Raw genomic sequence first — 16,769 nt, forward strand, 5'->3', positions numbered from 1 at the left:
ATGAGTGTTCTATAATACCTAGAGAATAGATCTTTTACCTCTTTGGTTAGGTTTATTCCAAGGTATCTTAACAACTTTTGGTGCTATTGTAAATGGAATTGATTCTCTTAATTTCTCTTTCTACAGTTACATTGTTAGTGTATAAGAAAGCAACTGATTTCTGTTATCTTGCCACATTACTGAATTGCTGTATGAGTTCTAGTAATTTGAGGTTGGAGTCTTTTGGGTTTTTCACATAAAGTAAGTATCATGTCATCTGTGACGAGGGAGAGTTTGACTTCTTTGCCAGTTTGAATACCTTTTATTTCTTTTTATTGTCTGATTGCTAGTACTGTGTTGTTAGTACTATGTTGAGCAATAGTGGCGAGAGTAGGCATCTGTATCATGTTCTCGATCTTAAGGGAAAGGCTCTCAGCTTTTCCTCATTGAGAATGATATTTGCTGTGGGTTTTTCATAGATTGATTTTATGAAATTGAGGAATGTTCCCTCTATCCCTATACTCTGAAGAGTTTTAATCAGGGAAGGATGCTGAATTTTGTCTAATGCTTTTTCTGCATCAGTTGAGAGGACCATGTGGTTCTTGCCTTTCTCGTATTTATGTGTTCTCTCACATTGATTGCTTTGCAAATGTCGAACCACCCTTGCATCCCAGGGAGAAATCCCACCTGGCTGGGATGGATATGCTGCTTTTTGTTAGAAATTTTATTAAATCTGGAAATCATCTGGGGGAGAATTGTCATTTTTAATGTTGAATCTTTAACCCATTCAGTAAATTTGGTTGCCTTGAATTGAGTCCTCCTAAAATGTCTGTGTTGGAGTTCTAACACCCAGTACCTCAAAATGTGACCTTATTTGGAAATAAGATAATTTCAAATGTAATTAGTTAAGATAAGGTTATACTGAAGTAGGGAGGGGCCCTAATTCGGTATGACTGAATTCCCTTAGAAAAGGGAAATTTAGACACAGACAGACACACAGTAGAAGGAAGATGATGTGAACAGGTATAGAGAGGATGCAGTGAAGATCAGATTTATGCTGTCACAATCCAAGGAACTACCAGAAGCTAGGAGAGAGAGCAGGAGCAGATCCTTCTCTTGCACCTTCTGAGAAACATGGTTCTGCCAACATCTTGATCTCAGATTTCTAGCTTCCAGAAATGTGAGGCAGGGAATTTCTGTTGGTTAAGCCACTCAGTTTATGGTACTTTGTTATAGCAACTCTAGCAAACTAAAACAGTGTGAATCTGTTTATTTATTTATATTCCTTGATTTATTCCATCATCATTTATAGTTTTCCGCATTTGAGTCCTGTGCATGTTTTGTTGAATTTACCCCCAGGTATTTCTTTTTTCTCTTTTTTTCAGTGGTTATAAGTATATTGTTCTAGTTTTCATGTGCTCTTTATAAATAGAACACAGTTTTATATAGTAGAGTTCGGTTGTGGCACCTGGATGGCTCAGTTATTTGAACATCTGACTTAGGCTCAGACTGTGATTTCAGGGTCCTGAGATTGAGCCCTGCATGGAGCTCTGTGCTCAGTGGGGAGTCTGCTTCTCCCCTTCCTTCTGACCCTCCTCCTGCTCTCTCCGTTTCTTTCACAATAAATAAATAATTAGTTAATTAATATATTTTGGAGGGGAAGAAATAGAGTTGGGGTGCCTGTGTGGCTCAGTTAAACATCCGGCTCTTGATTTTTGCTCGAGTGATGATCTCTGGGTTATGGGGGATTGATACTGCACTCAGCAGGAAGTCTGCTTGGGATTCTTTCCTTCTGTGCCTCCCCCTATCTTATGCATGCTTTTTTCCCCTCTTTCTTTCAAAATGGACAAATCTTTTTATTTATTTTTCAAAGAAATAGAGTTAGGCTTTTTTGGTATGTTTTTCTTACATCCTGCAGTCTTCTGAACTCACTAATTCAAGGAGGTGTTCTTTGTAGATGTCTTGGGATTTTCTATGTAGACAGTAGTGTTAACTGCAAATCGGAACAGTTTTATTTCTTTTTTTTTAGATCTTTTTTTTTTTTAAGATTCCATTAATTTATTTGACAGACAGAGATCACAAGTAGGCAGAGAGGCAGGCAGAGAGAGAGAGAGAGAGAGAAGGAAGCAGGCTCCCTGCTGAGCGGAGAGCCCGATGCGAGGCTTGATCCCAGGACTCTGGGATCATGACCTGAGCCAAAGGCAGAGGCTTTAACCCACTAAGCCACCCAGGCACCACAGGAATGGTTTTATTTCTTTTTCCAGTGAACACCTTTTATTTTCTTTTCTTGCTTTATTGCGTGGGCAAGATTTCCAGTACCATGTTGAATAAAAGTGGTAAGAACAGATACCCTTCCCTTATTTCCAATCTTAGGGGTAAGCATCCATGTTTCACCATTAATTATGATGGCTGTATGGTATTTGTAGATGCTCTTTATCAAATTGAGGAAGTTACCCTCTATTTCTAGTTCATTGAAAACGTAAACTCATAAGTGCTTTCTCTGCATCATTTGGTATGATAATGTGATTTTTCTGTTAGCCTGGTATATGGGATTACATTAATTCACTTTTGAATATTGAACTAGCCTGGAATTTCTGAAGCAAACCCTAATAGGTTATGGTATGTAATGCTTTTAATATATATTTGGATTTGCTTTGTTACTATTTTGTTAAAGACTTTATGTTCATGAGGAATATTGGTCTGTAGTTTTCTTCTTTTGTATTATTTTTGTTTGGTTTTAATACTTCATAGAATTAGTTGGGATGTGTTCCTTTCTTTGCTATTTTCTTGAAAAGATTGTTTAGAATTGATGTTAATTATTCTTTAAATGTTAGATTTTATCTATGAAACCATCTGACTTGGACATTTCTTTTTCTGGAGATTTTTAAACCCAAATTCAAATTCTTTAGTAGTTACAGGACTATTCAGATTATCAGTTTCATCTTGGGTGAGTTTTGGTAGTCTGCCTTTGAGGAATTGGTCTACTTTATCTAAGATGGCTGGTTTATGTGCATAGAGTTGTTTGTAATATTTGTTTATTGTTTTTTTAATGCCTACAGAACCTCAGTGACCTCTTCTATTCTTGATATTGGTAATTTGTGTTTTTCCTTTTTCTTTAATAGTCTTGGCCAGAAACTTACAATTTTATTGGTAGTTTCAAAGAACCAGCCCTTAGATAAGAATTTTTCTCTATTGCTTTTCTGTTTTAATTTCATTGATTTTTCTTCTTTTATTTCCTTCCTTTACTTTATTTTACTCTGTGGGCTATTATGAACAATGCTCTCTTGCTGTGAAAATTCATATACAAGTTTTGCCTTGAACATCATTCTTGATTCTTTTGGCACATACCTAGGAGTAGAATTGCTGATCATATGATAATCTATGTTTAACATCTTAAGGAATTGCCAAATTGTTTTCTGTCATGGTTGCATCATTTTACATTCCCACAGCAACACATGAGGGTTCTGATTTCTCTGCATCCTTGTCAACACTTACTGTTTTCTGTTTTTTAGATTATCTATCTTAGTGGTATAATATAGTATCCCATTGTGGTTTTGATTTGCATTTCCTTAAAGACTGATGACATTGAACATCTTTTCATGTGTTTATCAGCCATTGCTTAACTTCTTTGGAGAAATGTCTATTCATGTTTTTTTGCCCACTCAATAAATTTGGTTGTCTTTTTGTTGAGTTGTGGGGTTTCTTTTTATATTCTATATACCAGACCCTTACCACCCTTACCAGAATATAGTTTATAAATATTTTTTTCCATTTTGTGGGTTGTCTGGTTCCTATCCTGATAATGTCCTTAGGTATGTGAAAGCATTCTATTTTGATGAAGTCTAATATATCTATTTTTTTTCCTTTGTGCTTATGCTTTTGTTGTCCAATCTAAGAAAACATTGCCACACCCAAGGTTATGAACATTTACCTCTGTTTCTATAAGTTGTATAGATTTAGCTCTTATGTGTAGGCCTTTGATCCATTTGTAAGTAATTTTTGTATGTGGTATAATGCAAGGGTCTCCAGCTTTATTTTTTTGCGTGTTTAAACTTACACTAATACCACATGTTTTGATTACTGTAGCTTTGTATTAAGTTTTGAAATTGGAAAGTATGAGTACTCTGACTTTGTTCCTCCCCCCACCCAAGGTGGTTCTGATGTGTTCAGACTTTGCAATTCTATATGAATTTTGGGATCAACTTTCCCATTTTTGCAAAAAAAGGCCATTGGGATTTTTAGATTGAATTTATAGATCACGTTAGTGAATATCACCATCTTAATAACATTGTCATTTAATCCATGAATATGAATGTCTATTTATTAGGTCTTCTTCAATTTCTTTCAGTAATACTCTATAGTTTTCTGTCTTGCACCACACTGGTTAACTTTATTCCTAAGTATAGGATGCTATGCTTTCTTTTTGATGCTCTTAAAAATGGAATTTTTTCTTAGTTTCCTTTTCTATTGGTGATATTTTAAAATTTCATTTTAATATATTCCTGGAATGAAGAAATACAGATAACTTTTATCTTAATTGATTTTTTTATCCAGTGTTAGTAAATTCATTTATTTTAATGGTTTATAGATTATCTTGGATTTTCTTTATAACAGATTTTATTAGTCTGGTTCTCTTAGAAGACAGAAGCACTCAATGATTTATACAAGGAAAGTGTAATATAAAGAATTAATAAGCTAGTATAAGAGAGTATTTACAAAATAGCTCAACAGGGTTCTCTAGGGCAGAGGGACAATCTCGGAAGGGACAACCAGACATAAAGGCTCAGACCTTAATTATAGATGTAGTTGCAGCTTAGTGGATGGCAGAGAAATTCACCAGGTTGGCTGGGCCAGAGTTGGTCGATGGTTGCTGGGCAAGGAGTAAGCAAGTCTTCAAGGCACAGGCAGGTGTTATCTGGTGACTAAGCAAAAGGAGGGAGTCAGGGCACTGTTGCAGGTGGGAGGCCTCGACCATGCAGTATCCATATCGGATGGGATGCAAGAAGGGGGTCACGAAGCTATGCTGTGATTATGAGGCTACTAAGAGACCTTTCTGCACATGGTGGGATAGAGAATCATAGATTTCTGAACATTTGCACTGCTGCCTCACTGTGCAGCAACCACAACCAACAAGGAAGCCTTTTTGTCCTGCAGTGTTTCTCCAGCACTCTTTATTGATAAAGTTTAAACTCATGCTTACTGTAAAGGAGAAATGATTATCATAGAGCAGGTATTGAGGGGTGAGTTTGGAACTGAGGGATAATAGTTTGATTACTGGAACACAAGTCATCTATGAGTAATGATAGTTTCTTTCTTTCTGATCCATGTACCCCTAATTCTTAATTTCTTTCCTTCTAATTCTTTCACCTTTTATTTCTTTTTCTTTTCTTACTGCCCTGCTGAGGACTTTCAATACAGTGTTAAATAAGATGGTAATGACAGGTACTTTTGCCTCATCCTTGATTTTGGGAAGCTTTCTCCAGTTTACCACCAAGTATGAGGTTTGCTGTAGTTTGATGTATCTACTTCCCAGAAGATTTGAGGAGATTTCTTCTTACTCTGCAAGTAGTTTTCATAATAAATGTGTGTTGCATTTCATTTAATACTTTTACTATATCTCTATTATTAGTGGATCGTGTGATTTTTCCCCCCTTTTTCTATTAATGCTATTAATTACATTAACTGGTTTTTCAGATGTTAATCAGTGTTCTTGGAAAAAAAGTTTATGTGGTATATTACTCCTTTTGTACATATTCTGGATTAATTTATTGATATAATTTTTATATCTATGATCATGAGGAATAATTTTCCTTCTTAGATAGTTCCTGTTGGGTTTTGTTATAAAAATTAGGCTGATTTCATTAGATGAATTGGGTAAAGTTCCTTTTTCCCCCCTTTTAGGAAGAGTTTTTGTGTGATTACTTGAACTTCTTGATTTGATGTTTGACATATTTTTCTAGTAAAGCCATCTTAGTCTAGAGTTCTCTTTGAGGGGAATAGTTTCTAATAATGGATTAAATTTCTTTGTAGATAGAAGATAAAATTTTATGAGTTTTGATAAATTGTGATTTTTTTCCCCCAAGGTATTTGTTCATTTTATCATGTCAAAATTATTTCTTTTGGTATCTACATTATTTTTCTAGTAAATCTAGTAATATAAATCTAGTAAACTTATTATTTATGGTATCTACATTATTTTTCTACATTAATTTTCTTCCTTCCTGATAGTGATAATTCAAATTGCTTGTTTTCTTGTTACTGCTTTCCTTATACATTCCTTAAGTTTAGCCGTTCTTTTTCTAGCTTCTTGAGATGGAGCTTAGGTCATTGATTGTTTTCAGGCTTTCTTATTATCTGTTATGTGTGTATCAGATTGTAAATTTTCTCTGAGTACAGCTTTTGCTGATATTGTCTTTATTTACTTTTATATATAGATTATATAACCTATATAATTATATATATATATATATAACTTACATCTCTGTTATGATTCCCTTTGTTGATTATGGGTTATTTAGAAGTTTGTTGTCTAATTTCCAGATTTTCAAGCAGTTGGGTTTGGGCATTTTCTGTAATTGGTTTATACCTTAATTACATTTTAGTCATAGAACCTTCTATGAATGATTTTAATTCTCTGAAGTTTGCTGTGGCATGCCTTAGGATCTAGAATATGGCTAATTTTAATAAAGATTCCATGTGTCTGTTAAATAGGATCCAGTTATTGTTGGATATCATGAGTTTAAATATGTTATTTATTTATTTATTTTAAAAAGATTTTAATTATTTATTTGACAGAGAGAGTGAGAGACACAAGCAGGTAGAGCAGCAGAAGGAAAGGGAGAGGCAGACTCCTCACCGAGCAGGGAGCCCAATGTGGGGCTTGATTCCCAGACCCTGGGATCATGACCTGAGCCAAATGCAGTCACTTAACCAACTGAGCTACCCAAGTGACCCATAAATATGTTACTTAGATCAAATTTATAATTGGCTTGTTTAGATTTTCTGTATTCTTACAGAATTTTTGTCCTCTTCTGTCACTTATTGAGATACACACACACACACACCCACACACACACAGTATTTTGTATGTATTTTAAGACATTATTACTTTTTATTGGTACAGGGAGTATTCATTTATATTTTCCCACATTTTCACCCCTTTTGTTGATTTTTAAGTACTTTTGAGTTTTCATCTTTGATCATCTTTCTTCTGTCTGAAAAGCTCTTGAGTATTCCTTATAGTGCAGGTTTGCTGGTGACTGATTTTCTCTCATTTTTTTGTCTGTCTGAAAATGTCTTTACTTTGCCTTCATTTATGAAGGATATTTTTGCTGGCTGTAGACTTAGAAGTTTGCAGTTATTTTTCCTTAGCTCTTTAAAAGTCATTCTGTTGTTTTATGATTTTCCAAAGTCAGCTCTGAGGGTTAACTGTTGCTCTTTTAAAGGTAAGTTGTCTTTTCCTCCTTCCACTTCCATTGGCTGCTTTTCAGGTACTTTTCTTCAGTTTTCAACAATTTAACGTTTGCCTCACTGTGATTTTCTTATTTTTATCCTTTGTGGGGTTTATAGAAGATTTTGAATCTGTAGATTGTTGTCTTCAATTAGTTTTAGAAAATTCTCAGGCATCATCTTTTTATATAATGCCTCTGCCCATTTTCTTTCTCCCCACCTTTTAAGATTCTAGTTATACATATCTTAGGCTTTTCCATGTTTTACATGTCTCTTATTTTTTTTTAATGTATTTTTCAGTATTATTTGGTTTCCGTGCTTCTGTATGCTTCTGTTTGGATATTTTATATTGTCTTGTTTTCTATTTTGCCAGTTCTGTATTTTGATAAATCTAATGAGTTCTTAATTCCAGATTGTATATATCAGTTATAAAATTTGCACTTGATTCCTTTCATAATAGATTTCAATTTCTGGTGAAATTCTTCATTTTTATTTTCTTGAACATATTTGACATAGTTATATACAGTCTTGTATATTAAGGTCAATAGCTGGACCACCAAAATGTTGTAATTTTTTTTCTTGGTTTTAATCATATGGTTCTGTCTCTTCTCTCTCTTTTTTTAAAAAAAAGATTTTAGGGGCGCCTGGGTGGCTCAGTGGGTTAAGCCACTGCCTTCAGCTCAGGTCATGATCTCAGGATCCTGGGATCAAGCCCCGCATTGGGCTCTCTGCTCAGCAGGGAGCCTGCTTCCTCCTCTCTCTCTGCCTCCCTCTCTGCCTGCTTGTCATCTCTCTCTGTCAAATAAATAAATAAAATCTTAAAAAAAAAGATTTTTTTTAATTATTTGATAGACGGGGGAGAGAGAAACTGCACACAAAAGGTGTGAGGAGGGGCAAAGGAAAGGGACAAAGAAACTCCCTGCTGAGCAGAGGGCCTGATGGGGTGCTGGATCCCAGGACTCTGAGATCATCACCTGAACCAAAGGCTTAACCAGCTGAGCCACCCAGACACCCAATATAGTCCTGTCTCCTGAAACACCTAGTAATTTTTTTTGAGTGTTAGACATTACAGAATGTTGGTGAGGTTCCAGATAATGTTCTGTTACTCCAGAGAAGGTTCACCCTTTCTTCTAATTAGCAGGTAAGTGGTGGATCACCTTAATTCCATTAGGGGACTGAGCTGAGTTGAGGCTGGCAGGTCTCTGCCTTCCTTTGATTTGTCACTGCAACAAGAATGTAGCTATTCAGAGGCTTCCACCTAGGAGAGTTTGGTATGTTCAGTTCCTCTGTCAGAACTTGAACTCTAATCCATGTTTCCTTAGTACAATAAAACTGCCAAAATCTCCACTCTGCTTTTCAGAGAGGCTTTCTGCTTAGCTTCTTAGCTCCTTCCTCCTGCAGCTTCAGAATTTTCTGATTTCTTGAAGGGAAAATTGGCTCTGTGTCAGACTTAGTCCTTGGCACTTCCCCTTCTCGAAACCCATGTCTTATTCCTTCTTTTTGAATTTTGTCTATAGCCTTAAGACCACCAAAACTGCACTGGTTTCTAGCACCAGCCTAGTCAAAGTTTGAATCTCAGCCTCTCACCTTATGCCTCAACAAACTGCCTTCAACTTCAATTTCAAGATTCAACAAATGCCTTCTTAGAAAAGCAGCTGTGCATATCAGGCCACATATCCATATTTCCTGCTCTCTGTATTCTTGGTCCCTCTAGTTTTTTTGCTTCAGCAGTTCTTCAGTAGCTTTAAATAGATGTTTTAAAACTGTTTCTCTGTATTTTAAAATTGTTCATGATGGAAACATTGGTTTAACACAACCTACTCCTTCATCCTTGGGAATGATGGTCTCACACAGAATTTATTGTTATATGTTGGGTACCATATCCATTATACAGTTAACTCTTCAGTTTCTTTAAGTGACTCTTGGTTTTCTGACTGCATCTTGTATAGGAGGTCTTTGAAAAATATTATGTGTCAAGGTAAAAGCTGATTGATTCTTTTTTTTTTTTTAAGATTTTATTATTTGACAGAGATCACAAGTAGGCAGAGAAGCAAGCAGAGAGAGGAAGGGAAGCAGGCTCCCTGCTGAGCAGAGAGCCCTATGTAGGGCTCGATCCCAGCACCCTGGGATCATGACCTGAGCCGAAGGCAGAGGCCTTAACCCACTGAGCCACCCATGCACCCCCAAAGCTGATTGATTCTTAATAGAAAGGCTTAGTGGTGAGAATATCTGTTACTAGATCAAAATCAGCAATGACTCTGAAACCATTATATGAATAAGTGAAAAGAATATTTGATAATGAAAAACTTAGATGAATATTTATTGGGATGTTTGATCTATTCCTGTGGTTTTAATGATTATTTAAGCATGGTTTTACATCTAGAGCCTCAATTTTTTCTTTTGTTTCCTTAATATCAGCTTACAGTGTTAGTTCTGTTTACATCATATGATACCCATTTTAAAAAAAATTTTTAATGTAAAAGAACAAGAAAATATGAGACAAATATGAGAGATCTTTCCCTCTCCCACACTCCCAAAATAACTACTGCTATGTATAACTGCTTTTCCTCCACTCCCACTCCCTTTCCTCTTTTAGCATTTGTCTGCTCTCTCCTGTTGATACTTGTTAGTTGAACAAAATTGAAATTCATAAAAAGAAGAAAATTAAAATCTCTTAGATTCCTGTCACCAAGCAGTAATCACTTTTTTGAGCATTTGGCATTTATCTTTTATTGTTTTTTTTTCTATGTAATATGTATCATATTGTAATTCTCAGCCCTGCCTCTTCATTAATATCACCTCTAACAATTAAAATATACATATAGATTCTGAAACACATCTCAATCTCAACCAATTCAGAATTCTTAGGGATATAGCTAAGAGGATTTTGTTTCAAAAACCAAAACTTTCCTTCAGAAATTTTTAAAATAAAAAAAAAAAAGAAAGAATATTGTAGTATTCTAAATAGGAAGTTTTGAGTTGTATACAATTCTTTCTCTAATTGTTCAATTTTAACTTTTTCCTAGCCATTCCACCCAATGGTGAATCTGGATTGTTCTCGGGATTTTCGGCCATTTCTTTGTGCACTCTATGCTCCTATTTGTATGGAATATGGACGTGTCACTCTTCCCTGTCGTAGGCTGTGTCAGCGGGCTTACAGTGAGTGTTCGGAGCTCATGGAGATGTTTGGTGTTCCGTGGCCTGAAGATATGGAATGCAGTAGGTGCGAAAACCATAGATTTTCATGGATCATTACTTAATGCTACAGTATGTTTAAAATTACTTGTCTTCTAGTTCATCAGTTTTTAAAAACTTTTTTGAAGTACATATTAATCTTAATTTTAACAGCCGTTTCATGGCTCAGAATTGTTCATTTCCTTAAGAATTTCAAGTCACTGGATGAAAAGGTAGAAAAGGAAAAAAACATTTCAATGAAGAGATTTTTAAGAGAATTAAGAAAAACAGTCAAGATGTAAAGTTGACTTTTCTTCCTTCACAAAATTACTGGCTATACAAGTAATGCTACTAGTAAGTAATACAATTAGAAAATATAGAGAAGAAAATAATCATTCATTACTTCACCATTAAATGTCTTTAATGATGACATAGTGGAAATTAAATATTTATATGATTTTAAATGTGTTAATGACTAAAGTAGTTCTGTCAACCCTTTTTTTGTCATTAATTAACAAACCAGAATTAGGAAATGTCAGATACTTTTTAGATTACTTCCAAAATATAGATTATAAGCATTTCCTAAAGCTTTGACAACGTTCACAAGACAGTCTTGTAGATTTATATGAGAGAATGTTATTGTTAGTAATAATGTATAGAGTATTTCTTATATAATTTGTACCTTTTTGTATTGTGAAATATTTCAGAAATAAGGAATAATAAGATACATGCATATGTACTATTGTTGTCTAACTTTATCCAGTCTTAACAGTTTGTGATTCTTGGTTTAGTCACTTTTTTTTTTTTTTTAAAGAAATAATACAGGTAGAGTTGAAAGTTCCTTCCTTGGTACACATCTTGATTTCATTCCCTTCTTTCCTTCCCAGAGATGAGGTAATAATTATGTTGACTGTGTTGTTAATCATTTCTATATTTGCTTTTATACTCTTATTACATATATACACATCTATAAACAACATTAAAATTTTTTAAATGTATCTGTATATCTGTAGGTTTGGTTCATTCCTTTTAATTGCTACATAATGGACTACTATGTTAATATTCCATAGTTATTTAGCCACTTTCTGTTGCTAGTCATTTATTTCTGGGTGTTTGCTGTTATCAGTAGTGCTGCAGTGAACATTCTTTTCTCCTTTATGTTAAAATTAATTCTGTCATCTAAAAGTAGTCCGTGGAGGTGGGTAAAAAGCAGGTGTTACTCTCATTTGGCATTTGGAAAAACTTCAGAAATAAAACATATCAGTTTCTTATGGTCAGTTCACTGACATTTTGCTTTCTCATATTTGTCTACTCTGTTTCCCACCTGTTTAAACTGTTTTCTTATCTAGTCCCATGTAACTATTCATCCACTTTCTCCCTAAACATGTGGTAGCGTTTACAGTCCCTCTTTTAGAAGTTTTTTAATTTCTTGGTATTTATAGCAACAGTTATGATTTGCTTGGGCAACACTGTTTTACACTTCTTGTAGCTAACTCCCATTATTTAGTGTTCTTTTTATATTAATAGTTTACATACTAGTATAGAAATCTCATTATCATCCTTATTTTGATGGGATTAGATCTGTTTTATGTCCTCACTATTGCATGGCATTTACTAACTCTGAAACCTTAAATTCTGGCAAACTCGTCTTTCATAACAACCTTTCATTCTTCCACATCTCTCCTATTCTTGTTCCTACTGCTCTTGAACTTCTTGGACACTCCCAGACTTTGGTTTTTTTCCCCCTCTCCTAATATCCCTCTTCCTAATCTCATTTATTTCCTTACTTAATCTTCGTGGTCTATTACTTGAAATGATACCTTGCTAGCAATTTCAACATTGAAGCAATCTTGAAGCAATTCCTTCAACTGAACTTGTTTGTCAGATTTCCAACTGGGTTGAGTCAACCCATTTCTATATGCTGTATGTTTAATGATGCCAACCATAGCAGTTCTGTTTGCTGTCTGTCTTTGGCAAATTTCCAGTTTGGTCAACAGAATAATTTCTGTTTATTCCTCTCAGCACCTCTGTCAAATCTGTATCTCTAACTTCACACCTGTATTTCAGCTTTACTCTGTATTTCATTCTAATTCCCCTCAACCTCAGCTTGCCCTCTTTTCATGAAAATCATTTACACCATTATATGTGAACTATTCTGGTCTGCTATTTCTCAGACCAATTATTCTTAATTTCTTTTTTTGGATCCTCTTCCTCATTTTACCCCTTGAGTATTGGTGCTTTCCAGAGTTCTGTTCCTGTTCTTTTTTATTTTACGTGCTCTCCAGGATGATCTCATCTCACTCACTTTAACTCTTACTCATCTGCTGCTGACTCCTACACCTAAATCTATAGCTTTGACATCTTGCTGAGTTCTAAATCTGCATATCTAGCAGCTATTGGAAATCCTAGCCTGCATTTGTCTCAAATACCTCAATTTCAACATGTCTAAAATTGATTTTCCTTTGCTCATTTTTTAATTCTCTGTAAGTCATCTTCTGTTCCTCCTTCATTGGCTTTAGCTCCCATATCTAATCAATTATGAACTGTATTGCTTTTATCTAACTAATTTCATATATGTCTCATTCCCACTGCCTTATCTGGTTTTATTTTATTTCTTTTTAGAATTTAAAAACAATTTTTAAGTAATTTCTTTGCCCAACATGGGGCTTGAACTTAGAACCTGGAGATCAAGAGTCATATGTTCTACCAACTCAGCCAACCAGGTGCCCCTGACTTTATCTGGTTTTAGTCCTGATATTATTTGAATCAGCTAATATCTCTGCCTCCATTTTTGCCCAAGTCTATCTTCCACACTCTTCCTAGTCATCTTTCTAATTACCTGGGTTAGGTCTATATGAATATGTTTATTCAGTAATCATTAACAAATATTAGTTGGGTGTGTCCTGTGTGCTAGCCACTAGTCTAGATGCTGAAGATAAGTAGTGAACAAAATACAGTCTTGGTTCTTATGGAACTTAAATTCTAATAGTGATGGCAGTGGTGGGAGATAACAAATAAATAGATAATATCAGATGGTAGTGAATGCTAATACAAAAAAGAATAGGGTTGGGTGGTAATGATAAAATATGGGGAAGCAGAAGGACTCTCTTCTACAGATATATTGGAGAATGCCTTTTTGATAAAGAGGCATTAGAATAAGGACCCAAACGATACGAGAGAACAAATAACCTAGATGTCTAGGGAAGAAAAACATAGACATAGGAAACAGCAGTTAGTATACCTGCTCTGAAATGGAAGCATGCTTGGATTAGCCAAAGAACAAGGGAACTGGAGAATCTGGAGTCAAGTAATCTAGGGAGAATGGAAGGATATCAGATTAGAAAAATACTGGTCGTAGGGTCTTTGTAGCTCTGATATGGACTTTGGATTTAACTCTTAGTGAGGTGGGAGAGCACTAGAGAACTTTGAGCAGAAGAGACATATATGATCATGAGCACAGGAGTGGCATGTCTATAAAGGACACTGACTGCTGTGTGGAAATGGAGATCAATTGGAAGATACTCCAGAAGTCCAGGGAAGAGGTATTAGTGGCTTAAACTGCACAGAGGCAGTGGAGGAAATGAGAAGATACATCATAAGATACGGTGATAGAAATTGGTGGCAGATTGTGAGGTATATATTAGAGGGAAGGGATTTCAAGGATGACCCCAAGGTTTTTGGCCTGAGTAACTAGAAGAATGTGATTACCACTTATGGAAATGGGGGAAGCTTAAGGAGTAGAAATCAAGAGCTTGGTTTTTGGAAAGATTATAGATTGAAGTATATATATATATTGAGTGGCAGATAAATATACAAATATAGCCATAAAAACATAGAGTATAATTTGGCATGGTTTGAAACTTTATATCACTCTTCTCTCTCTTCTGCAGCATGCTTATCTCTCCAACCTGATCTCCTGTCACAAGTCATGCACACTTCATGCTCCAGCAATATTAAACTACCCTGTTCAAATCTCTTTGCCATTGCTTGCATTTCTTGCTAGAATACTGATTGGCATGCTACCAGAACTGTCCAATACTGAGTCAAAATCCTGTACTGAGGGTCTTACTTTATGAAGTCTTTCATAATCTTGCCCCTGGGAAGAATTAATCTTTTGTATTATTTTTATACATTATATAGAGTTTGTTTGCTTCATATATCCCACTGCTGAATTTTGTATTTACAGTTTGTATTTCCTTTTAGACTGCAGGATAGAAAGTCTGTTTTTTTTTTTTTTGTTTTTTTTTTTTTTTGTCTTTTCATGTTTAATCCCTGACATATTGCAGGATCTAAGCAAATGCTTAGATGCCAAAAGTTTCTCTCATTTGGATTTACAATTCCAAGTCCAGAAAAGAAAATGGATTGTATTGGAAAATAAAAAATTAATCAGCTATAGCATAAGGTTATGCATATTTTTGTCAAACTTAATATCAACCACAGCTTCTTGGAAACTATTTGATGTATATAAACTATTAAACATCTAGTTATTAGGAGTCTGAAGGCTTAGAAACTGATATAGGCAAGAAAATTGAAGATGCAGAAGTTCATAAGAATGGTACCCTTACTCACATCTGCACCGCAAACCTGTTTTATTCGTTCTGCAGCCATGACACTTTCTCAAGTCTGCAGATATGGTACCTTTGGAAATTTGCTAAAATGCAAATTTCTGGGCCCTAACACAGATATACTGTAATATGATTTGTGGTGGTGGGAAACAAGAATTTTCTTATTTATTTATTTTAAAGATTTTATTTCTTTATTGGACCAAGAGAGAGAGCACAAGCAAGGGCAGAGGAAGAGGGAGAAGCAGGTTCCCTGCTGAGTGGTACCCTGGAATCATGACCTGAGCCTGATGTAGATGCTTAACTGACTGAGCCACCCAAGTGCCCCAAGAAGTTTTTATTTTTATTTATTTTTAGAAAGATTTTATTCATTTATTTGAGTGAGTGTGGGAGAGGGAGAGCACAAGTCAGGGGAGGAGCAGAGGGAGAGGGAGAAGCAGACTCCATGTTGAGCAGGGAGCCCAGCTTGGGGCTTGATCCCAGGACTGCTGTATCGTGACCTGAGCTGAAGGCAGGTCTGACTGAGCCACCCAGGTAGCACTGAAATTTTATTTTTAAAACAATATTTTTTCTGGGGCACCTGGGTGGCTCAGTGGGTTAAGCCTCTGCCTTCGGCTCAGGTCATGATCCCAGGGTCCTGGGATCGAGCCCCACATCGGGCTTTCTGCTCTGCAGGTAGCCTGCTTCCTCCTCTCTCTCTGCCTGCCTCTCTGCCTACTTGTGATCTCTGTCAGATAAATAAAGAAAAAATCTTAAAAAATAAATAAAAAATTAAAAAAAATAATAAAAAAATAAAAATAAATAAAAAAACAATATTTTTTCTTATGTACATCAAAGTTTGAGAATAACTGAGTTAGAGAATGTAATGGATTGGAGAGAAATTAAGGGTGATAAGAAAGAAGTAGTTGATATTAGAGACCTTAAAAGGACTGTAATTAACCACTATGCTAAGCAGGGAACGAATATAAAATGGGAAAGAAAGGTCTAAAAACTACGCCACTTACAATGATTTTTAATGTTAATATAATTCAGAACGCATTTGAGAAAAATCTTTTTTAACATTTCTGCTTAAGGGAGTTCCATTGAATCTGGTGTAACTGTAGTTAAAGATTGGGTAAAAGCTACTATTTTGTTAGAGATATGTATTTATTTCTTTTATAATAATGTATAGTTTGAAATCTTATTTTAAAGTGTGTGTCTTAAATAAATGCTCCCTATATACAGTGTTACTTATTGATGGCTAAGTTAGGCTATTTTAATTAAAAGAAGACTCTTTGGGGTGTCTGGCTGGCTTAGTCAGAAGAGTATGCAACTCTTGTTCTCAGGAGTTGTGAGTTCAAGCCCTATGTTGGGGGTAGAAATTATTGGGGGGGAAAAAAAACCTTAAAGAAAGTACTGTTTTTGAAACCAAAACAAAATTAAGTATAAAGCCAGGGCGCCTGAGTGGCTCAGGCAGTTGAGCGTCTGCCTTCGGCTCAGGTCATGATTCTGGAGTCCTGGGATCAGGCCCCAAATTGGGCTCCCTGCTTGACAGGGGGCCTGCTTCTCCCTCTCCCACTCCCCCTGCTTGTGTTCCCTCTCTAACTGTATCTTTCTCCATCAAAT

General features: G+C 35.4%; 1 protein-coding gene across 2 annotated transcripts in view; it reads left to right on the top strand.

The window, feature by feature from the left end:
- FZD3 (frizzled class receptor 3) overlaps positions 1-16,769 on the top strand; it is a 93,870-nt gene that overhangs the window by 24,849 nt on the left and 52,252 nt on the right. Inside the window, exon 3 of one of the 2 annotated variants that reach the window (XM_082726878.1) lies at positions 10,455-10,651. In XM_082726878.1, the coding sequence (XP_082583004.1) occupies positions 10,455-10,651 (197 nt within the window). Of the gene's footprint in view, positions 1-10,454; positions 10,696-16,769 lie in introns of both variants that reach the window. The other variant, XM_082726879.1, reaches the window with a different exon arrangement.

The sequence above is a fragment of the Mustela nivalis genome (genome assembly GCF_964662115.1).
Source record: "Mustela nivalis genome assembly, chromosome: 4".
Classification (NCBI taxonomy): Eukaryota; Metazoa; Chordata; class Mammalia; order Carnivora; family Mustelidae; genus Mustela; species Mustela nivalis.